The sequence below is a fragment of the Engystomops pustulosus genome, chromosome 4 (assembly GCF_040894005.1).
Source record: "Engystomops pustulosus chromosome 4, aEngPut4.maternal, whole genome shotgun sequence".
NCBI classification, from domain to species: domain Eukaryota; kingdom Metazoa; phylum Chordata; class Amphibia; order Anura; family Leptodactylidae; genus Engystomops; species Engystomops pustulosus.
In genome coordinates this window covers 221,327,370-221,352,759 of record NC_092414.1, presented here as the reverse complement: position 1 = coordinate 221,352,759, position 25,390 = coordinate 221,327,370, and the positions used below count along the sequence as shown (strand labels likewise).

Below are 25,390 nucleotides of genomic sequence, written 5' to 3'. Positions count from 1 at the left end.
TTGCAGATGTTCGGGAACATCTGCAATCTGTTCCGGAGACATGCGTGCAGAACGGTGTTCTCCGCAATAGTATTTGAAGAACAATATGTGTGAAGAACACATTACAGATGTTTGGCAACATCTGCAAGTTGTTCTCTACACATATTGTTCTTCAAATACTATTGCGGAGAACACCGTTCTGCACGCGTGTCTCCGGAACAGATTGCAGATGTTCCCGAACATCTGCAATCTGTTCTGCACTGTGTTCTTTCACTGTGCTCGTTAAGTTTATAATTTTACTGAAAAATGCTCGGGTCTCCCATTGATTTCAATGGGGCTCGTTACTCGAAACGAGCACTCGAGCATCTGGAAATGTTCGGCTCGAGTAACGAGCACCCGAGCATTTTAGTGCTCGCTCATCTCTATTCCTCACACATATTGTTCTTCACATACTTTTGTGAAGAACACCTTTCTGCACTCGTGTCTTTTGATAAGTTAGCAGATGTACGGAAACATCTTCAATATGTTCTTCACTGTGTTCTTCACTTAAATGATCCTGTGTTCACTGTTTTCATGTTATTCTTCACTGTTCTTCACTAAGTTTTCTTAAGTAAATGCTAGATGTTGAGCAGGGGGAATACTCGTCCAAGCAACGAGCCGTTTCGAGTATGCTAATACTCAAACGAGCATCAAGCTAGGACAAGTATACTCGCTCATCTCTAGTTATAACCATATAAAGCAATGCAAGTCAGAATCCAAAAAAATGTGGCTGAGCCTTAAGCTATAAACTGGCTGCGTCCTTAAAGGGATATGAATTACATTCTAGATCAGAATTGTATGAAGGGTTTCCTGTAAGGCTTTCTTTATATCTTTATTCCTCAGGCTGTATATGATGGGGTTGACCAAAGGAGTGAACACAGTATAAAGCAGGGAGAGGATCTTACTCATGGTCGATGATTGTCCTTTGGTTGGAACAATGTAAACACTGAACATCGACCAGTAGAAGATGGAGACCACAATGAGGTGGGAGCTACAGGTGGAGAAGGCTTTCTGTCTCCCGATGCTGGATGGAATCCTTAAGACTGTAAGAATGATATAGGTATAAGACACAACAATTATTGTAGTTGGGATTATTATAGCTGTAAAGCTCATTAAATAAACTTCTAAGTGAACAATGAAGGTGTCAGAACAGGCAAGTTCTAGAAAAGGAACAAGGTCACAGAATAAATGGTCAATGATATTTGCCCCACAAAAATGTAGTTTTCCTGCTGTTACGATCAGGAACAAAGTACTGGAAAATCCAAAGAACCAACAGATGACAATCACTGTGACACAGTGTGTACTGGTCATTATAGAGGTGTATCTGAGGGGGTTACAGATGGCCACGTATCTGTCATAGGACATCACTGTGAGGAGATAGCACTCAGATGCTTCAGAGGCGCAGAAGAAAAAAAGCTGAATCATACAATCTATAACAGAAATGGTCCCCCCATTGCTAAGCAACATCTGCAGAAGGTTGGGGACAATATCTGTAGGTAACAAGATGTCACTGATGGACAGTTGGGAGATGAAGAAGTACATGGGTGTTTGGAGGCTCCTGCTGGTGGACACCAGGGTGATGATCAGGAGGTTCCCAAATATTGTCCCACAGTAAATCAGCAGGAAAAGACAAAACAAGAAAACTCTCACACATGGGCTGCCTTGAAATCCTAAGAGTAAGAATTTTGTGACCAACGTCTTATTGTTCTTCTGAATACATAAAAAAGGTGAATGGGTTAAACAGCATAAAGATACAATTCTTTACATAAAACAAAAGCCCTCACATAGAGAACATACAGTAGCTTAAAGCACCACCAGAAGGATGACCTATGCCTTGTGCAACATTTTTGTGTGTTGTTGACACCTCTAGTCTTTTGTAGTCAAAGGGAACCTACCACCACATATCTACCTACAAAGGTAGATCGGGTGCTGGGAACATATATAGAACGTGAGGATAGCACTTTTAAGGGCTAATCCTCACGCCCCCACAATCTTTTGCTAACTTTTATTTGGCAAATATGTACATTTTCTAAAGTGGCTACTGAGGCGTGGAGTAGCCAGAGCTGAGGCTACACGGCACGGCTACTCCACGCCCCAGTAGCCTCTTTGTACCTCCTACCAGAAATCTTCGGCACGCAGCTCCTCGTAGCTGCGCGCCCTCATCCGAGAATCCTGCCGTCTGTGCAAGCGCAGAACAGCAGGCCCACGGCTGCGCGGTCACTGCTCTGAAGCCGGAGCCACTACGCATGCGCAGATGGCAGGATTCTTGGACGAGGGCTTGCAGGTACAAGGAGCTGCCCGCCAAAGATTTTTGGTAGGAGGAACAAAGTGGCTACTGGGGCGTGGAGTAGCCATGCCGTGTAGCTTTAGCTCCAACTACTCCACGCCCCAGTAGCCACTTTAGAAAATTTACATATTTGCCAAATAAAAGTAAGCAAAAGACTGCGGGGACTTGAGGATTAGCCCTGAAAAGGGTTATCCCCCTGTCCTATAGATGTACCTACCACCCGGTTTACCACTATAGGTAGATATGTGGTGGTAGGTTCCCTTTAAGTGGGAAAAACCACTTATGGGGGCACATGTTTCATTATATTTCTGCTGCCTCTATTTAAAGTTGTCTGCTGTCACCACACTTGTGTGTTCTTATGTACTTTCTTATGTATGTACTTCCCTCAAAAATAGCAGGTGAAGAAGTTGCAAATCAAAGATCTATCTTGGAAAGATACATTAGGAACACTGCATCAGACATACAGGGGGGGATTGATGAACACAAAATGCGAAGCCTCCAAAAAGGGCACAAAGAATTTAAAAATTAACAAAAAGAATAGATAAAAGCAATAAAAAATAAAATACATTCCCTCATGGAGGTCCAAGAATAATCAATTGGTGCTAAACCTGAGACTAATGATGCCCACTGAAAATTATTTTAGGGGCTAATGTAGAATATTGACCACTTTTTAGCTGTTTTTTCAGCCGCACTATTACTTAATTTTGATGCTACTAAATTTTATTTTTCCATCTTTAATTTGAATATTAAATGTTCAAAATGTATTTGAAAACTGGTGCCCGCTTTAGTTTTTTTCAGTAATTTCTCCACAACAACATTGCCCAAAACAACAAGGGATCGAGGTGTTACAATAAAAAAAAACACTTTAGTGGGAAACATTTTTGAAATTTTTTATCATTAAAGAAAGCAAAGAAAAAAATGCAAAAAGTGTAAGACCTGAGGCTTGGAGACACAATAGGATATATACACTCATCGAGTGTCCCCCTGCATGAAGCCACCCAGACCCAACAGTTCTGATTCAGTAGTGGTCATATCTACAATATACTGTATACACTGATGTCACGGCTTTACTATTTTGGAGGGGTAAATACAAGATATCATTTACTGTCATATCTGTAGACGCATCCATGTAAATATCTGTGATGATTTAAATCTCCCGGAATAGAAACAAGTTTTCTTCTGAGTTTTTTGTCTCTTTCTTGAGAACCATCTTTAAGAAGTCTCCTTCATTGTCACATTGGAATAACTTACATCAGATAATTCTTTCATTTCACTCATTTGCAGAATGCCAGATATCTGGGGGGAGATTGATAATGTCCAAAGACACCAGCACAGACCACCACCTCTGTGGCCAAGTGAAGACACACGAAGCTTTGCCTCGAGTATACAGTATTTATATGTGAGCTGCTACACAGAAGAACTCGGGGGAAATCTCTCTGTTTTTGACTAATGAATCTCCAGTGTTTTTGTCAATAGAGAAAAATAATAAAAATAAATGTGTAATTTATAAGAATCTTTTAAGATACTCAGAGTTGATGAAGATTCTCCTTGATAAAATGTATCATTATATTTTTATTCATAACTTTGTAGTAGAGTGGAGGAGCGGTGGACGAGGGGTCATTTTTTTTACATCTCTACTGTAACCGAGCAATCACTGCGATGCCAAAAATAACATAATAAATGACAAAGTTGCACAATAGCCAAATATTACTGACAAAGCCAGTGGCTCACTGTGACATATAAGGGGTCATTTACTAAGGGTCCGAACGCCGCACTTTTGTTGGGTTTCCCGTCGATTTCCGCTTCGCGCCGAATTGCCCTGGGATTTTGGCGCACATGATCGGATTGTGGCGTATCGGCGCTGGCATGCACGGACAGAAATCGGGGGCGTGGCCCTCGGACAACCCGGCGGATTCAGACTGAGCGCAGGATTTAACATTTAAAATTGTGTTGCAAGACACGCACTTACAAGCACCGGGAAGAAGCAGGTGAACTCCGGTGGACCTCAGCGCAGAAGCGACGGATACTGGAACTCGGGCGCATGAGCTTAGTGAATCGCGCCGGACCCGAATCCTTGTCGGACAACATGCTGCGGGATTGCAACAGGACCGGGTAAGTAAATGTGCCCCATTATCTGTAAAATTATCTTATACTGTGTCATAAATTATGGATTAAAATGCCTCCTCTTTGACAGGAAATCAACTTGCCCTTATGAGATAACATAATTAGTACCTGGTCTGTAGACCAACTGCCCCGACTCCCCCTCTGTGTTTCCTGTCCTCTGTGATCATCAATAGAAATGTAAATTGGTTTCCTGGGTCCGTTGGATGGGATGGTTGTCCATGTGTCTTAACATAGCTACTTAAGAAAATGAAAAAATAAATCAAATATTTCAATTTCTGTTTAACAAATTTGTGATTGCCATCCTCTAATAGTCCTGGGGTGTCAAGCACCAAGGATTTTGCAGTTGGGAAACCAAAAAAAATGGCTATTAGACAATTGGGACAACATTTCATAATGGTGTTTGATATTGTTATATTTGTTCATTCATGCTGGGAAATGTGGTGGCCAGATCTTCTTCTCAGGAGAAGATATGACATAAATTAGGAAATATGTCCTGAACTTTCCACCTTGATTCAGATGTAGCCACGCCCCTCTCAGAATCCAGGGTCGGATTCGGTGGTTAGTTAAAGTAACATGCCACCATTCAATTCTTGTCTATAAATGGAGATGCATTGAGTTTGCAGGGTGGTCCAAGAATTTTCATTGGTTTCTCTACGAGGATCTCTATGCCAATTCAATTCATAAGAGGTCTGTATTTTCTTTTCTTATGTGTGTGTTATCTTGGTGTGGGCGTCTCGTGAGCCGTAATTATGAGTGGTGGCAGCTGTAACAAAGCGTGGGCATATGGCTGTATCAGGGTGCAGAGTGGCTCTATGCAGTAGCATTCCATAGGCACATAAATGCTAGGGGGTACATATTGTGGTTTTGCTCCCCCTAGGGCTGTGTGTGCATGGTGTGTAGTGTCAGGGATTCGGATGCGTTTGGTTTCCCTGACATTAGAATTGATCTGAATGGGTGTACTGTGTGTTATGGGAGTAGGAATTAGCATAAGGACGCCATTTTGTGTAAGTGGCAGAGCTTAAGGGCTAATTTGCGTAAGTGCACCCCATGCTTGGACTCTGGTGTGTGTGTTGTTCGTAAGTGTTGTCGTACAGTCCTAAAAATGATAACATTGTAAACGGCATCGACATCCGCAAAAAACAACACCTCCCAAAGATCCGTACGCTAAAGTATAAAAAAGTTATTAACACCAGAGTTATTAACACCCCCTTAAAAATAAATAACTATTATTTTTCCATGTAAAGAGCTGTGTGGGGGCTTGTTTTCTGTGTAACAAATTCCACTTCATAGAGACGGTATCTTATATTCCATGCCGTGTACTTGGAAGCAAAAGAAAAATTCCAAGTGCAGTGAACATGGTGAAAAAACGCATTTGCACAGGCATCTGGAAACGCTCAGGAGGCTTTCTCTTCAGCATAATTACCTGAAGATCCAGCAGGGGATGCTGGGAGTCGCCAGGCTTTATCGCTAAGCCGGGAATTCCAGCGCCCTCTAAATTCTTAGAGAGTAGGCGCGCACGGCTTGAACGGGACCGCTATGGAGCCATCAGGAGCCGGGAGAGGTGAGTACTGCCCTTGGCAAGTGGGGAGCAGACAGCGGAGCACTGGTGCACCCGCGATCCGCAACATGGATCGCAGGGGCACCTGTGCCGTGACTCCAGACCGGGGCTGGGCAGCGCACGGGTGCACCTGCGATCCAAGACATGGATCACGGGGTCACCCATGTTATTGGATTTTACGGATTTAACTGTGGGCCCCAAATGACAGGTCTACTTTATTCTTTTGGTTGGTACGATCACAGGGATACCATATTTGTACAAGTTTTATAAAGTTTTCATATATTTACAAAAATTAAAACCTCCTGTACAAGTGCCCGGAGCTGTGGGTGGTGTAATTTTTTGCGACTTTTGATGAGGTTTTCAATGCTTCTATTTTTCACACTGTATGGCCTTTTGATCACTTATTATAGAATTTTTTATATTTTTCAAAATAGTCAAAATTTTTTACTTTGGGTTTTATTTTCTGTTACAGGGCTAAACTGAAATACGAAATATGAGTTTTGATAGATCAGGCATTTTCATACGCGTTGATGCCTAACGTGTTTATGATTTTTACTGTCTATTTATATTTATATCGACTCTAGGGAAAGGGGGGTGATTTGAATATATATATTTAATTTTTTTTTTACTTTTTTTGGCTTTGAAAGGCTTCCATGGAAATCACTGAACCACAGACAAGTAAAACAATGCCAGTTAGGGGGAATTATAATTGTAAAGAAATATATAACCTGGAGGGGATTGGTTCCTGAAGAAGGAGAGGAATTGAGTTGGTTTCACAAATAAAGGCAGTCTCTCCGGGTTACGTATAAGATAGGTTCCATTGGTTTATTCTTAAGTCGCAAACTCTATATTTTATCATTGTAGATCGAGACAATTTTTTTTTGCCCCAGTGACAAATAATTATTACAGTCTGGGGCTAAAGGAAAGCATCTAGAGAGCTTCACCAGAGGTCACAAGAGGCAGAGGGGTCCATCTTTAACTATGGGTCGTCTGTAAGTCGGGTGTCCTTAAGTAGGGGACTGCATGTATATAAAAATGGGGAATTTATTCCTATTAACATATTAAAAAAGAAGACGACTGTCGGCCAACAAGACTACTTAAGATACGTGCAAATTGTTCACGCAGTTAGTAGGGGGAAAAAAAGAATTATTTAGGAAGGAAACTCACATAAGTTTGGAGGTTGTCTTTAATATAAAAGAGGGTAACAAGTAAAATTTATCATGGTTGTATAGAATGATAAGGAAGTGTCTGGATCTTCATAGGAAGCACATAAACCAGGAAAGATGGATACAAGAGCTAGAGGATATTGGTGCATTACAATGGGATGATATATACAGAAATATTGGGGTATTGTCTTCAAATAGGAATCACAGATTTCTACAGTTAAATATTTTACACAGAGAGTATTATTCTCCATAGAAATTTAAAACGAAGATTGGGAAATAAAATTGGAAACAGATGACAAGAAGTAAGAGTTCTAGTTACAGAGTCTGCCAATTAAGGCCACCATGTAGGCGTGCTGAGACTTATAGCCGTTGTGCGTTGTCCACCGGAATCCCCATGAAGATCGTGCGCTCGATTTCCTGCATGTTTTGCTTCCCTGATAAGCTCCGCCGGAGTTCACCTTCTTCCTCTCGATGCATGTAAGTGCATTGGATGCGACACAAATTGATTTGTTAAATCCCCTGCATCGTCGGCCCGCCACCCAATCATGTGAAAGCCGGCGCAATTGTGACACAATCTGATCACATGCGTCGCAATCCCCGGTTCGACCCCCAAAAACGGCGGAAAGCCCAAAGGAAATGCGGCCGCTGGAATTTAGTAAATAAGCCCCAATGAACCAGGAGATTTCTAACATACAGATATAAAATAAGGACACAACTATCATAATTATTAAACAACTGCATTAGAAATTCCATTTATAACAAAAGCCACAAAAGATTCACATAAAATTTCAGAAATAAAACACAAACACTGGCATTTACTCCAATATGAATGTTCCAAATATGGACGGCACCCAAACTACTTCTTACCTCGTGCTCGTGGATAGTAGCAGTGTAACAAATAAAAGAAATGGTCCCAGAACTTTCAAGTAGCTTTTAACTTCTTTTTATTGTAGGTAAATTTGTTATAAAGTTTAGCATCCATTTAATATTTTGGACGCGTTTTGGCTCTCCTGAGCCTTTTCCAACAGTTGGCTATAGCTATCATAGCTGTTGCAAAAGGCTCAGGAGATTCGAAACGCGGCTGGAATATTAATTGGATGCTAAACTTTATGACAAATTGTACCTACAATAAAAAGAAGTTAAACGCTACTTGGAAGTTCTGGGACCATGTCTTTTATTTGGATTTTCTCCGATATGATCCGAAATTTGGAGATAAACTGCCATCCAGGCCGAGAATTACACACAAAGTAATGGATATATTAATAAATGAAATAGTCAGTAGCATAATTATGTCAGCACAAAGAGAGAGTTATACAGAAGGAGTTTTTTTTGCTGGTCTCCATTGTAGACCCTGTAAAAAAAAGGGTAAAGCCCAAACAAACTTCACAATCATGACCTGATGGTACTGGGTTCCCACCAAGCTGTGGACAATTTATCCAGCAAGCCCCCGGCTCAGTGCACTTTATATGGTGGCAATACCCTCCTGGGTACTTGACAGGTCTTTGTATCAATAATGACTCGGCTCCGGTATTGCTCTCTCTGCCGCCTCTCTTACTGGTCAGGGCTAATCGCTCCTTGGTACAGTATATGCTAATCGCTGCTAGGACAATAATCCCAAGGCTGTGGAAGACCACGAGAATTCCTTCCATTACTTATTTCTTTAATGAGATTCTCCATTGCATGGCAGAACTTGTGGCGGATGGGGCTGACTCTAGTGACCTTTGGAAAGCTTTTAAGCCAACTCCAGCATTTTCTGCTACCACATGATCTACCCTACCCCTGATCTACCCTTCCCCTGTGCTTCCCTCTGACTTCCCTTCCTCCTTTCTATGAATCCTTCTCCTACCATGTAGACACTATTTGCATGGATCACTAGTTTTTTTCTGGTCACCTCTTTCTTTCTGCGATCGGTTTGAAGAGTGACAGATTTACTCCTGAAATCTCTTATTTTTCCCTTTCATTACTGATGTTGTTTTTTGCCTGTTTCCTGTTACATACGATGATACTATTATCTGATGAATATGTATTCTGCTGCCTATTAGGTGCCTGCATGCATCCAGATGTGCCATGCCTGTTTATTTATCTGTCTTCTTCTACAGAAAAGGAATGGTATATATACACCAGTGTGGGCAGCTCGGTGTGGATCGGAAGCCGTGAGCTTCTCAACCCTAGTTGCTTCTTCTCTGAAGTTATAAGACATTATAAAGAGATATTTTTCTGTTGGTCGTCTAAGACTTACAGACATGGTAGCAAAAGTTTCATCTGTAGTCCTACAGCTCCACTGGAATATGAATATCCTTACACATTCAATCATCAACTTCAAAAAACATGGACAACCTGTTAGAAGTATTGACCTCATTTTCAACAATCCATAGTCAGTAGGATTGAGAGTAATTAGAAATGTTTGTGAATTGTGTCCTTTACGGCTTTCTTGATATCTTTATTTCGAAAACTGTATATGATGGGATTTATCAGTGGAGTGAAAACAGTATAGAGCAGGGAGAGGATCTTATTAATGTCTGATGTTTGTACTTTTGGTGGAATAACATATACTCCGAATATTGTCCAGAAAAATATAAAGACCACAGTGAGGTGGGATCCACAGGTGGAGAAGGCTTTCTGTCTACTGGTGTTAGACTGGAGCTGTAGAACAGTTCGGGCAATATTCACATAAGCGATAACAATGAATATACTGGGGATAATCACAAATGGAACACTGAGTATATACATTTGTAGCTTTATAGGAAATGTTTCGGAACAAGAAAGTTTCTGCAAGGGAACAGGATCACACAGAAAGTGGTCAATTACGTTTCGGCCACAGAACTTCAGCCTCAATGTTGTTATGGTTTCAACGAATGCAACAGAAAAACCAAGTGACCAAGAACTGACGGACAATCTTATACAATATGAAGTTGTCATGATGGAGGTGTACCGGAGAGGGTTACAGATGGCCACATATCTGTCATAGGACATCACCGTGAGGAGAAGACACTCAAAGGTTTCTGATGCAGCAAAGAAATAAAATTGTGTTATACACCCACTATAAGTAATGGTCCCCCCATTATTCAGAGTTATGTAGAGCATGTTGGGGGCAATATCCGAGGATAACACAATATCACTGATGGACAGTTGTGAGATGTATATATACATGGGAGTGTGGAGGCTCCTATTTATAGACACCAGGGTGATGATCAGAAGGTTCCCACATAGTGTGACCCAGAATGCCACAAATATTAGACAGAAGAGTGAAATTCTTAGCTGAGGGCTGCCCTGAAATCCCAGGAGGACAAACTCCATGATATCAGTCAGATTGTCAACCTACATTTAGGAAACAAGTTGTAAAAAATAGGATACAGGTCAACGTCCCACAATATGATTTACTGAAAAATAGGAGTCTATAGGAAAATAGACAAGGGGGCACATTCACTAAGGACCTTGGGGCAATTTTCTGTCAGATTAGGGGGTGTTCCGGTGCGCATGCTAGTCCGACAAAAATGTGTTGCATGCCCTATGTTAAAGATAGACCAGAAAAAAAGTGGTGCAGTCTGCCGGGGCATTGCAGAGGGCACCAGATTCATGAAGAACAGGCGCCAGAAATCCTGAATTTAGCGCCCCCTGCACACTGCACAGGTAACTGCACATAGTACACACTGCAGTGTTCTTAGTAAATGTGCCCATATATCTTACATTTCCACCTAAATATTATTTATTGCTCATTGTGTTTATAGTTGTTGATATTTGCTATAGTTGTATTCTGGAATAGAAAATTTATTATCTTAGGCATTTTAATAAAATCATGAAAAAATATAATAGTAATGATGAAATTTTCTGTGAAAACAAGAATTGATAAAACATTGACGAATAAATCACTTACGGCAATATAAAGTAGTTCCCTTTACAATACAGCACACGTATACAGACACAACATGTACGGGACATGTGGATGTGCAGCTTCTCCAGGGACCGGTATGTGATGTATCTGCCTCCATCATCTGCTCACACCTTCCAGAATCGGGCCTGGGGTTAAGGATTTTATCATAATATTCCCAGATACATCACAATTTCTATTTAACTTACAAGCAAAAAGAAGGTAGATTAAATGTTCCATTTATTTTGATGAAAAAACTAATTTTTAACGTAAATTGAATTCAGATACTTACATCAGGAATCTCCATCTTATTTTTACTCTTAGTCCTGCCCTCAGAAGTGATAACTCACCAGGAAGAAAAAATTTGTATAAGTTTTAGCAAATTCTGTAAAATAATACAACATACAGCAAAGAAAAGTCTGTGAGCTCCGGCTTATGATCGGCTTTATATACCCGGTGGATTTCCCTCCATTGAGTTGTTATCTCATTCTCCTTGGTCTCCAGTGTTTAATTCCAAGGAGAAATCTAGTAATAATTCACAGGTTTTCCCCGAGGTCGGAAGCTGCATTACAGAGAAAATAAATAACAATAAATCATTTAACTCAAGTATTTACTGTCACTGTGTAAGTAAAAAATATAGAACATGTCTTGTTAGGTTTGGGACTGCTGTCCCAGTCTAGAGAGTAAGAGCCAATCCAGACTACAATATTTGGTTCGTGAATCAAGTGTAATGTCCTGGCGTTGGGCCAGTTCTAAAATAATTTGGCATTCAAGTTATCAAGTGGATCTAGATGGGAGTGATGACCTCACTGGTCCCGGGGTCTCTTCCTATTGGCCCACGCACAACCAGGAATATAGACACACCTTCATTCCTTAGCTAAACTGCATATTCATCCTTATACCATTTGTCGTCCAATCATATGAAATGTTATTGATTGTTGTATCCAACTTGTGCAACACTAACACCAAGGGGTGGAAATCAGTATTGTTCCTTATAGATACATGTGTACTATTTTAAGAATAATAGACATAAGAATATGTAACTTGGGTGAGTTGACGATGTGAGCAGGTGAACAGTGAGGGCCTGGCACAGCAATGTAAAAGTTGGATGGGGGGTTGAAGAAAGACGCCAATGTCTGTATTGCTGAAGGTGTAGCTATGTAAAGGACAATCTATATGTGATCCAGGGTTCCCAGGTCTTCTTTGAAATGGGCCCAAATACGACTGATTAATCCACTGGCCCCAGAAACCCAGGAGTCTTCTTATTGGCCCACACTCACTCAGGAAAATAAATACACCTCCATCCCATAGCTAAACATTAGAGATGGGCGAATCAATTCTAACGAATCAAAATTCATTCAGACTTTCAGGAAAATTTACAGAAAATCTGAAGCTTACGGTGATTTGTGGGATCAAATTACTTTTTCCTCTTCATTAGCAAAATGGCCACAAGCACAACGTGTTACATGGGGCAGAGAACTCTGGGAAGAAGAAAGGAACACCCCCGATCACATGTGCAGGCATATAAGCCAATCAGAGCCTGGCATGCTTATGTAATGTCACATCCCTATAAAATCAGACGGCCATTTGCAATCCCGTCATTTCACACTCCATGTGCTATATCTAGCGTCCAGCTGCTTGTACTCACTATCTGAGTGATTTTTACTCAAAGTCCAGGACGTCCATTTTGGGGGATGTGTATAAGCAAAATTTCAATTCTTTTTTGTTGCTAAAGTTGATATCAAGAAATCGGAGCAAAAAAGCATTCTATCAACAATGTTGATTTGACACGATGTCCAGGATGTCAGCTTTTAGGGTTCTGTATTCCCCAAATTTCAAAGCTTTTTTGTTGCTAAAGTTAATATCAAGAAATCAGTGTAATTTTACCATCAAACTGGGAAAACCTATTGACTTGAGTATAAGCCAAGGGTGGGGAATGCATTGGTTACAGCCCCCTCCCCCCCCAGTATATAGCCAGTAAGTCCCCAGGAGTGGATACAGAACACAGAGGACATGCAGTAGTATATAGCAAGCAAGTCCCCAGTGGTATATAGACAGCCAGCCCCCTGTAGTATACAGCCAGCCTGCCCCCTGTAGTATACGGCCAGCCTGCCTCCTGTAGCATACAGTCAGTCTGAACCCCATAGTATACAGCCAGCTTGCCCCCTGTAGTATACAGCCAGCCTGTCCCCTGAAGGATACAGCCAGCCTTCCCCCTGTAACATACAGCCAGCCTGCCCCCTGTAGTATACAGCCAGCCTGCTCCCTGTAGTATACAGCCAGGAAGCCCCCCTGTAGTATACAACTAGCCTGCCCCCTGTAGTATACAGCCAGCCTGTCCCCTGAAGGATACAGCCAGCCTCCCCCCTGTAACATGCAGCCAACCTGCCCTCTACAGTATACAGCCAGCCTGCCCCCTGTAGTATACAGCCAGACAGCCCCCCTGTAGTATACAGCCAGCCTGCCCCCTGTAGTATACAGCCAGTTCCCTATAGTATACAGCCTTCCAGCCCTCAGTAGTATACAGCCAGCCCACACAGCACTTAAAAAAAAATAAACTTATATACTCACCCTCCGGCGGCTCCGATGTTCAGCGTGGCTCCCTGATGTTGGCGCGGCTCCTCTTCTGTCTTCCCTGTGGCTCCTCTTCTTTCTTTGGTCTTCTGTAACAGCCGGCATAGAAGCGGGCAGGTTATCTGCTGGCCGGCGCATACTATGATGCAGCTGCTGATGATGTCATAGTATGCACCAGCTGGCAGATAACATGGCCGCGTTTATGCCGGCTGTTACAGTAGTCCGAAGAAAGAAGATGAGCCGCATTAACATCGGGGAGCCACACTGAGCATCGGGGCCGCTGGAGGGTGAGTATATAAGTTTATTTTTTTTATTGACTGATGTATAAGCCGTGGTGAGGTCTTTCAGCACATTTTTTGTGCTGAAAAACTTGGCTTATACACAAGTATATACAGTAGTTAATGGAGTGATTTTTGGGATATCAGTTTTTGGGTTCTGTTTTCCCCAAATTTAAATCATTTTATGTTGATAAAGTATTATCAAGAAATCCTTGTAAAATCCACATAGTTGATGGAGGGTGTCAGTTTTTGGGCTTCTGTATTCCCCAAATTTCAATTCTCTTTTGCTGCTAAGGTAGATATCAAGAAATCAGTGTCAAATCAATGTTAACCAATATGTCAGACAGAGAGGTGACAGGCAGAGCTGGCATAGGTCGCACCACAGTAAGGGGATGTCGCAGCAGGGGTGACTCTGTGAGGTTAGAACTGCCGGTGTCATCTAGCGGCAGTGTGTTGATGAACAACCCAAAAGTTCTTGATTGGTTTACTAATTAATCAACTTCCTCCTAAATGACATCTGACAACCCAGCCAAGAGTTGGTACGTCAGATACAACCCTTAGTTGTAATGGCCCAGAAGCAGGTCAGCGTCTGCTCGAAGGAATAAAAAGTTTCAGAATTGATAGCCAAAAGCAGGAGTGGATACAGAACAAACAGGACATGCAAGTATCCCATTTGCTGCTCATCTCTGTTTTGGATCAACTCCTGTTTGTTTTTGGCTTTAGCAATACTGATGGATTATTGACCTATTGAAAGCGGAAACTGATGGATGCAAAAAAGGGCATCAGTGACATCAATGCAAAATTACTGCCGACATCCTCTGCACTGTTTAGCGGGGTTTCTACATCTATCCTCGTTTAACAGAAAATGTCCTGTCATAATCTATGGAATCATCTGATGCTCAGTCCTTTCGAGCTGGCACAGACGTTACCTTGTCAGGCTGCGTTCCTGCTTCGCTTATTTGGTCAAGTTGGCCTCTGTAAGTGCCCATGGAAATGAAGAGTGAAGCAATTCTAAGAGCGGCGGCTGTCATGTGCGTGTCATACTAAAACACAGCATTGTTTGAAGCCCAAACCACGCTCCCTATGCATATTTAAGCATGGCACAACATTCTACAACACCCTACAGGCTCTCTGCAGCCAGGAAATACCTGTTTTTTTTATGTGATTTGTTGGAAAATTTGGCGAACTTGGCAAATCAAATTTTTGAAAAATGCGTCCTTCTCTAGTATAGACTATTACCGCATGTGCAGGTTTATCCTGTCGTCACGGATACGCTTGATTCACGGGACAGTCACTCCGCCTCTGATGATGATGCGATGGTGTCTGAGTCCACAGCACATTATTTAAGAGGCATATGCACAGTAATGATTTGCGCATATCAAACACACACGCTTGCCATACTGGCCAGGTCTATCAAGCAACAGGCCTCTGCTTGGCTCATTAGTGTCACTCTCGCCCCAGAGAGGACAGCTTCCAGTCTTTTGTGTCCCCTGATGAAACCCACATACCGTGGGAAGAAATGTGTTGGGACTTTCACTATTTTCGAAAGTTATACCCTTACTTATCAGGGTCAGTGTGGTACTGCCTAGTTCAGGGCGGGAGCTAATTTTTCTCTTGGGGGCTAGGTGCAACACCTGGACCCCCTTTGATGCTCCCGAAAGCTCTGGAGCTGGAAGATTCTGAAACGTTGGATTGGATGAGATTGTTCCATTTTATTCTTGAACTTACCCTTGTGTACAATATACCTAATTTGTTAATTCTGTCCCATACATGCTGAATCATTTATAGTACCCTTATAGATGTGTATCTAGAGGTACAACTGTACAGGTGTGGTGGCGGCACTTTGTTGTTGCTGATGTATGTGGTTGGCCTACAGATGGCTTTTGTAACATCTTCTTTTTAAACTTTTGTAAGTAAACGTTATGTTTTATATACCCATCTTGCTTTTTTTATCATTATTTACTATTTGATGGTCAGTGTTGGTCATTGGCAGATGCACTTGGAAGGACTAACTGGTTTAGTCTTATTGCCCCTGTACTAAGTGGTAATTTTAAGAGTGAGTGCTAATCTAAGAGTTACTGGGTAGTTGTTACCATTACGAAATCTTTTACCACTTATTTTCCTGACCTTTGCTATTTATTTATTGTCATGTATGATGATATAGATTGTCTTTTTGCGTGAAGTACCCGCTGAAAAAGACAATTTATATCGCCTTGCGTCTTTAAGCTGTTAACATGCAAAGTCCAACAGAATTGTGTCACACAGCCCATGTTAAAGGTGCACCAAGAAAACAAGTACTGCCCTCTGTCGGAGTAGTGCAGGGGGCGCCATATTCATGAAGAATGTGTGCCAAAAATCCTTCAACTATCAAAGAATAGGATCTGCTGGGAGAAACAACAAGTTTTACTGTTGTATCTACACCATGAAATGTGCAGTTATACAAGACCTGTTGAAGAAATGAAGACCCTTCTGATAAATTACTGTAGATTAATAATGGTTGGTGCATTTCTAGTTCTCACGGTTTAATTTCTGAAGCAAGAAGTCGACAACACTCATTATAGATCAAGTGAGAACTGCCATTATAGGAAAATGTTGAGTTGAAACACATCTAGGACATGACTTTCGAACACTGCTCGTCCACTCCATTTCCAAGCTCCAATTGCTACTCTGAGAGCAGAACTGGCGCTCCCGTTGTCCTGCTCCGCCATCCGCCATCTGTTTGTTTACAGAGGCAGACACTCTCCGCTACGACAACTTCAACTACTTGATAGGGGACGGGTCGGCATACCAAGTGGGCAAAAGTTGTTAGTGTGAACTTCTGTACATGCTTCTGTAAACAAAAACAGCACAGACCAATGGTGGAGCACCTTTGAAAGTATTTTTTTCTACACCCTCCCCATAAGCTACCTTTATCATTTTGAAAACAATCAGACAACCCCTTTAACTGAAAAAACTGAACATTGCTATTAGAAGTATTGACATTTTTTTCAACAATCCTTAGGAGAGATTCAGAGTAATTAGAAAAGTTTGTGAATAGTGTCCTGTACGGCTTTCTTTATATCTTTATTTCGAAAACTGTATATGATGGGATTGAACAATGGAGTGAATACAGTATAGAGCAGGGAGAGGATCTTATTAACATCTGATGTTTGTACTTTTGGTGGAAGAATGTAAACACCGAACATTGTCCAGAAAAATATAAAGACCACAGTGAGGTGGGATCCACAGGTGGAGAAGGCTTTCTGTCTACTGGTGTTAGACTGAAGCTGTAAAACAGCCCGGACAATGTATACATAAGCGATAACAATGAATATACTGGGGATAATCACAATTGGAACACTGAGTATATACATCTGTAGCTTTATAGGAAATGTATCGGAACAAGAAAGTTTCTGCAAGGGGACAGGATCACACAGAAAGTGGTCAATGACATTCCGTCCACAGAACTTCAGCCTCGATGTTGTTATGGTTTCAAGGAACGAAACAGAAAAACCAAGTAACCAAGAACTGGCGGCCAATCTTATACAATAATCGCGTGTCATGATGGAGGTGTACTGGAGGGGGTTACAGATTGCCACATATCTGTCATAAGACATCACTGTGAGGAGGAGACACTCAAAGGTTTCTGATCCACAGAAGAAATAAAATTGAGTTATACAGTAACTATAAGTAATGGTCCTCCCATTATTCAGAGTAACGTAGAGCATGTTGGGGGCAATATCGGAGGTCAGCACAATATCACTGATGGACAGCTGTGAGATGTATATATACATGGGAGTGTGGAGACTCCTATTTATAACCACCAGGGTGATGATCAGGAGGTTCCCACATATTGTGACCCAGAATGCTACAAATATTAGACAGAAAAGTGATATCCTTAGCTGTGGGCTGCCCTGAAATCCCAGGAGGACAAACTCCATGATATCAGTCAGATTGTCAACCTACATTTAGGAAACAAGTTGTAAAAAAGAAATCTCATTTTTAGCTGATCACTGGTCCAAATCATTATACATGGATGTAATTTACTTCTTTTATAACTGTGAAGTATTTTTTATGTTTAATGAAAATGCTTTTATTTTTATATACTTGCTAAATGCCGAAAACTAAGAGGACGCTCAACTGTGGATGAAGATTGATAACACACTCCTGTGCAGTGAAAGAATGTGGGATTTGGCTGATTTACAATATTACCAATTCCAGGGAATTGTTTCTGGGATCCCCGTGTGATAATTTACTAACCAATGAACTATGGACATTACTTCTTATCTTTCACTAACCAAGCCCAGGTCATGCCCCACTGAAAATTCTGTATAATCCATTATGAAGCAAATGAAGCATCTCACATCTGCCTAGCCTTTCATGGCATCGCTTCACAGAGATTGAGATATTATACCATATTTTGTCTTGGTGTGATTTCTTTGAGCTCACTCTGTAAATTTTATTAGTCATTAGAGAACCTGAGGTTGTGTGAACAGGGGCAGAACTTGACATAACTGTATGCAGATCATCTCTCCACAATAGGATTTTCTAAACAATAGGGCATTTTATGGACCTTTCATATTAATAGGAAAATAGACACTGGCCCTCATTTATTAACCCTCCTGTGCCAGATTTTTAACTGGCTGAACACAATCTTTATGTATTTATAAAGTGTCTGGACACATTTGTGTTGCGGTTGGACTGTCCCCCGACACAAATTTTCTGCACTGAAGGGGACGTCTAACAGAATTGTGTAGCACCCCCTATGTTTAAGATGCACCACAAAAAGTTGGTGCACTCTGTAGGAGCTGTGCAAGGGTTGCCAAATTCATGAAGAAATCATAAATCTGGCACCCCCTACAAACTACACAGGAAAACTGCACATAGTACGGACTGCACTGTTCTTGATAAATGTAGGCCAATATCTTGGCTGACGTCCAGTGGTATAAATGCTAAGCCCATCAGAGACTTCCATTGTAATCACATATTTTAGTATCACACTGTACTCTTGCTGCCATTAATGTGAGATCCATGATTAGTAATGAGTGGATCAGAACTACAATGTTTTGGTCAATGTCAAACATTGTGGATTCAGGTCCACTTTACTCAGACTTCAGCCAGAAGATCAAGCTAAAGGGAGTATTCCTATTTGTACATTCACATTTCATTTAATTCATTTGCCATATGTAAACATTTCTTCATTTGGATGTTATTAAAAAAAATGTTCCTGTGTGAAGATAATTTCTCATAAATGTGGCCCATGTTGTCCCTTAGAAATGAGATAGCTTCCTCGGATACGACCACCTCACATTTTGGCAGTGGTGGCCAGATATGTGCTTTTGAGTCCCGCCTGACCACCTGGCTTCAGAAATCATTACCACAGGAAAATTAAATTGAATGTAAATGCCCAGAAGAGAGTAACCCTTTAAGTGTTTAGAGTCAACCTGCGTTCCAGGGATTGATGCTGGATGGGGTTAAACTTTCAAATGCCTCTGGCTATGCTTGTAAATCCTGCAATGTAAATACCAACAATGCATGAGCAGCACTATTTTAATGCCGAAGCCACATGCCTATCATCACTTTCCCAAATGCAATCCTAAGGATCCTTGAGAAAAAAGTGGAGCTTGTAGCTGGTGAGATTTAAAGAGTCCACTTACTCATGATGAATAAATAGAATACAGGAAGTTGACCCTTTAATACATTATGAAGTTCATGTTTGCCGTAATGTGCTAGGGATAAATCAAGTGGGCTCACGGGCTGAAGTCTGTGGGGCACATTTACTAAGGGTCCGAGCAGCGCATTTTCGTCGGGTTTTGCGATTTTTTCCATTTTTCCCAGAATTGCACAGAGGTTTTTGTCTCATGCAATCGGATTTTGGCGCATTGGGGCCGGCTTGCATGCGACACAAATCAGGGGGCGTGGAGGTCAGACAACCCGACTGAATCGGACAAACCGCAGAATTTAAAAAGCAAATTGTGTCGTAAGATCAGCACTCACATACACCGGGAAGAAGAAGGTGAACTACAGCGGACCTCAGCGGGGAAGTGACAGATACAGGAAATTAGACGCGGCAGACCCGAATCCTCGTTGGTCAACGCACAGCGGGGATCGCGATGGGACGGGCAGTTTGCACTGAAAACAATGGGCAAAGTAATTAAAAAATGTTGCAGGGGCTTTAATAAATGTGGGCCAGTATCTACTACAAAGATGGAGAACACAGACATCGATAAAACGTGTAAAAAAAATCAAGACACTAAAGAAGGAGCCTCCATAATACAGCACAGTATACAGACACAACATGTACGGTACACGTGGATGGGCAGGTTCTCCAGGGACCGGTATGTAACGTGATGTATCTGCCTCCACCATCTGCTCTCACCTTACAGAATGGGACACGGGGCAGTGATTCTATCCGAATATTCACAGATACATCACAATTTCCATAAAATGTTTTACCAAAATGAAGGTTAATTAAATATTTATTTTGATGAAAAAGAGAAAAATTATTTTTGTATATAGGATTCCGATACTTACATCCGGAATCTCCATGTTATAATCACTTTCGGTCCTAAAATAAAAAATCACCTCCTGAAAGAAAAGATCTTTATGAGTTTTAGTCATTTCTGTAAAAGGACATAATAAACGGCAAATTCAGGCAGAGAGTGAAGCCTGAGAGCGGAGCCCCCGCAGATCCACTGTATATATCCTGTGGAGTTCCCTCCATGGAGATGTCTTCTTTAATTTCTCCATCTCCAGTGTTTAATTCCAAGGAGAAATCTACCAATAATTCACAGGTTTTCCCCGAGGTCGGCCGCAGCATTACAGAAAAAAATAAATAACAATAAATCATTAAATTCATGTATTTTATCATTGTATGAGTAAAAATAAATGTAGTATCATTGGATTTAATTCTCTTCTTAGACTGAATTAGTTTATAGAATCTACTGTCCATGGCCTCCTCTCTCTGCTGCACTGCTGTCCCAGGCCAGAAAATAAGTCAACCATGTTCAGTCCACGAATCACAGACCTTGTGTAATGTTGGGCCATTACTAAATTAATTTGGCATTCAAGTTAGCAAGTGGATCTAGATGGGAGTGATCACCTCACTGGTCCCAACATCTCTTCCTATTGGCCCACACTCAAGCAGGAATATAGACACACCTTCATTCATTAGCTGAAAGGACTTTTACCACCAGGATGAAAGACTGTATGCAAATGAGCGTGGAGCCAACCTATGTTGTTAATGGAGCGTGGAACCCCTCAGGCTCGTTTGCATACAGTCCTTCATCCTCGTGGTAGATGCCCTTTAACTGCATGGCCGGGGGTTAAAAAAAGACACCAATATCTGTATTGCTGAAGGCCCGGCTATGTAAAGGACAATCTATATGTGATCCAGGGTTCCCGGGTCTTGAGAAAGATGGAGTAATATCTGAGTTTTGCTAATTAATTCCTTGGATCACACATGAAGATGATGCCATGCAAAGCGACGGCCTGTATATTCTTTTCTTTCTTTTTTACGAATGTTCTCAAGAGGGTCAACACATTCACCACTTACCAAACACTCTCATCAGTAAAATGCTGTCGCCAGAGCCTCCCCCATCATCGCGGAGCCCCGGCACCCACAACTATTCAGCAGATCTGCATCACCTGACAATGGAAGTGCCCCAGCACCCAGTGGTTGGTCACCTCTGAGGATCTTTAGAAGTGTCCACCACCACCAGCATCACGGGGACCCAGCTGAGCACACAGCTATACCAGGGGCATGTCAACCTACAGCTGCTGAGAATTGTGAATCTTCTGCTGCTGATGATTATGATGATGAAAGGAAAAGGCGCTGGACACTCACTTCCTGATGGAAAAGGAAAGGGGTGAGCGCTGCTCCGCTCTCCTGCAGACGGCTGCGCTATGGCCCAGGCAATCATACGTTGGCAAGGGACCTTACATATAAACACAAAAAGATTTTTTAAAAAAACTCCTTCTGCCACATGGAGGGGGATGATAGTCAGAACTTATGATGAAATGGGACTAGAGATGAACGAGCACTAAAATGCTGTTTCCGTACATCTGCAAAGTGTTCTTCACACATAATGGGGGTCATTTACTAAGGGCCCGAATCGCGTTTTCCCGACGTGTTACCCGAATATTTCCGATTTGCGCCGATTTTCCCTGTATTGCCCCGGGTTTTTGGCGCACGCGATCAGACTGTGCCGCATCGGCAACGGCATGCACGCGACGGAAATTGGGGGGCGTGGCCGAACGAAAACCCGACGGATTCGGAAAAACCGCTGCATTTAAAAAAAAAAATTGTCGCTCGGCACGCGCTTACCTTCACTCAGCCCGGTTCGGTGTACTCCACTGCGTTCCGATGCTCTTCAGCGCAGCAGCGACATCTGGTGGACAGCGGAGGAATTATCTTAGTGAATCGCCGGAAGACCCGAATCCACCGCAGAGAACGCGCCGCTGGATCGCGAATGGGCCGGGTAAGTAAATCTGCCCCATTGTTCTTCACATACTATTGTGAAGAATACCGTTCGGCACACGTGTCTTCGGATAAGTTAACAGATGTACGGAACATCTGCAATGTGTTCTTCACTGTGTTCTTCACTGTGTTTTTCACTTAAATGATCCTGTGTTCACTGTTTTCATTGTATTCTTCACTGTTCTTCACTGTGTTTCCTTAAGTAAATGCTCGATCTTGAGCAGGGGAAATACTCGCTCATCTCTAAATGGGACCAAATACAGTAGATGTGACCTCTTTTTTGCCCACTTTTCCACAGGAAACTCTACAGAGATACTCTGACAGCCAGGCCCTTGTGTGCCTTAGCTCAAATTTTTTGCTATACATTAAGGCCCTTAGAAGGTCACATGACATTATCAGATCATGTGATTGGCTCATAACATAAGCTCATTCCTGCAGCCTCCTTGATCTGTAAGGAGCAGTCGGCAGCAAACCCTAGGACTCTGGTCCAGCGCTGTAGGCAGTAATCAGCTGTGTCTGCAAAATCTGCGCCTCTAGACATTCGGGGAATTAAAGAAAAGGCCCTGAAACTTTTACCCTAGCAACGCCACTGCTTCCAGGACTATAACTGTTTGAGAAAGACACTGGGAACAATATATAATTTTCTCTTTTCTCTATGTGTGGTGTTGCTTTGGCGCAGTTATGGTGCAATTGCTGTTTTGCAACCTTCCATTGTGCCAAATGGACATAAGACAGTGCAAAATCACATAGACCATGCTTCACCAAATTCATTAAAGGGGTATTCTTCCCACAAAGACACGATTCTTAAATATACTCAGGATAACAAAATAACACACTCTCTAATTCACTGTTATTACCAAAAATGCAGTATTTCACAGATATAATTCCATCCTGTCTCTATCAGTCCTGTTGTACACAATTTTGGTTCCCCTGGGATTGGACCATAAAACCGTGCTCGGGCAGGGCAGGCTCTTCTCATGAATAGCTTCTCTTGTCTGCACACTGCAGTGCTTTCTGCTTCCTGCACCACCCCCCTGCGTTACAAGACCAGTTCAGACGAAGGCGCTTCCTGCCAGCAAGCAGCAATACTTTACAAACTACAGATAAGATATAATCTTAAGGGAAGGAGGAATAGCAGAGCTGACCATGTGAGGGAGATTAATCAGAAGTGTCTGAGAGCATAACTGTTATAGCTGCTCATGGCAACCAATCAGAGCTCAGCTTTCATTTTTTTAAACTGCTGTGAAATAATGAGAGCTGAGCTCTGATTGGTTGCCTTGAGCAGCTATAACAGTTTTGCTCTCAGACACTTCTGATAAATATCCCACCGGGTGTTATAGTTGAGATCATGCAGAGAAGTAGCAGAGCTAGAGTGTGTCATTGTGTGTTATATCTCATTTCTGATCTGTCTCATCCCTCGTTCTATGTGTCACATACTAGTACAATGTTCAGAAGCTAAACTAATGTGTAGATAAACCCTGATTATCTAACCACACTGTCTGCACACAGGGATCATAAAGTGTCTGCTCAGAGAGTCCCCGCTCACACTCTGGAATCTTACACTGACCATCACTGAGTTAAAAAGCTAAAACAGCAATAACACTGAGTACAATTGTAAAGTAAGGAGTTAAAAATGATCTTTATTGTGTAAAAATCTGTAAAGGCAGGACACAAATGAGAACAGTGAGCCCCCCAATCTATCCCTGCCTATCCACAACCCAATTAGAGAAGTCCAAAACACAAGCAAGAGATCAGATATGAAGGAGGTAGACAAAGCAGGAGAAAGAGCTAGTGTGAACGAGGCTTGAAAGCAAGGAGTGAAGGCTTAGCTGGACACTTATAGGGAGACTGCCGCAGGTGGAAAGAGCAAGCAATTACAGATCCACCGGCTTAACTCTTGGAAGACAATGGCAGATTACAGAGAGAGGGATGTGGCAGACATCAGGTGAGTCAGCCCCTAGATCCCAGTTCAGACTGCAGGATGAGACACAACTCATTGGGGCACATTGGTGCAATGCACCTGTCGGACTTTGCATGTTCTTTGCTTGTGCAGGTATTTAAAAAGTGTCTGCACCGCATTTGTCTCACATGTAACTCTCATGTGTTGCGGCTGCACTAGTCTTCATGCGACACACAAATTTCTGCTCAGTCGGACCATGCACCAGATTTATAATGCAAAGTCTAACATGGACCATGTTAAAGGTGCACAAAAAAAGGTTGGCACACTCTGTTGGGGCAGTGCAGGGGGCACTAGATTCATGAAGAATGTGCACCAGAAATCCTGAATCTGGTGCCCCCTGCACACTACACAGGTAACTGCACATAGTACAGCACTGTTTTTAGGAAATGTGTCTTCAATGTCTTCTAAACCAGCTGAGACTTTTAATGTTTTTTATTACAACTTTTTATGTTACTTATTGCAAACAAACAGCATCACCTAAGACACGGCCAACAGATTTATCAAGGGCCAAAAGCCACTTTAATGAACCTGAAGGCAGAGAAGCTCCAAAGACAAACCTAGAAGTGTCATCAGGAGCCTGATGATATTTTACCCCCAATGTTTTTAGAAAATGAAGTAGTAGAGCAGTAAAATACACATATTTCTTACTTTGCTCAGATAGTTTATACTTCATTTCTCAATGTTCTTCACTTAAAACTTTTCTAACCATATGATTAACCTCAGATATTCTCACAGTTATCTTATTAGCAAAAGTTTTATGTTTCTAAATTGCCAAAGCAAATAAGACTCAAGAGAAAAGGTGAAAAGACTCCAGAGAGGCTTCCGATCCTGGCACCTCGCCTGCATTCAGCTTATAATATCAGTTACATCTCATCCACCTGCACAACGTGACCACAATCCCATCTCATTCCATAATCATCCACTCTGGGACTTTTCTTTACAATAAAATTGACATTTATGAAATAAATTAAAAATATTATTTTTCAGAGGGAAGAATATCTGATATAAGAAACAACACGTCGCTGCAGGATTTCTCTTGGATTTCTTGAACTGTAGTTACATACATTTTGTAAACCTGTTGTAGACGTCTATATGTATA

The 25,390-nt window shown here is 41.8% G+C and overlaps 1 protein-coding gene across 1 annotated transcript in view; it reads right to left on the bottom strand.

The window, feature by feature from the left end:
- Positions 1-801: 801 nt before the first annotated feature.
- Positions 802-25,390, bottom strand: part of LOC140128698 (olfactory receptor 6N1-like) — a 37,475-nt gene continuing 12,886 nt past the window's right edge. The window contains exons 4-6 of the mRNA XM_072150397.1: positions 21,699-21,789; positions 20,387-20,475; positions 802-1,728 (exon numbers count right to left, since the gene is read on the bottom strand). Coding sequence (XP_072006498.1) covers positions 802-1,728; positions 20,387-20,475; positions 21,699-21,789 — 1,107 coding nt within the window. The remainder of the gene's footprint in view (positions 1,729-20,386; positions 20,476-21,698; positions 21,790-25,390) is intronic.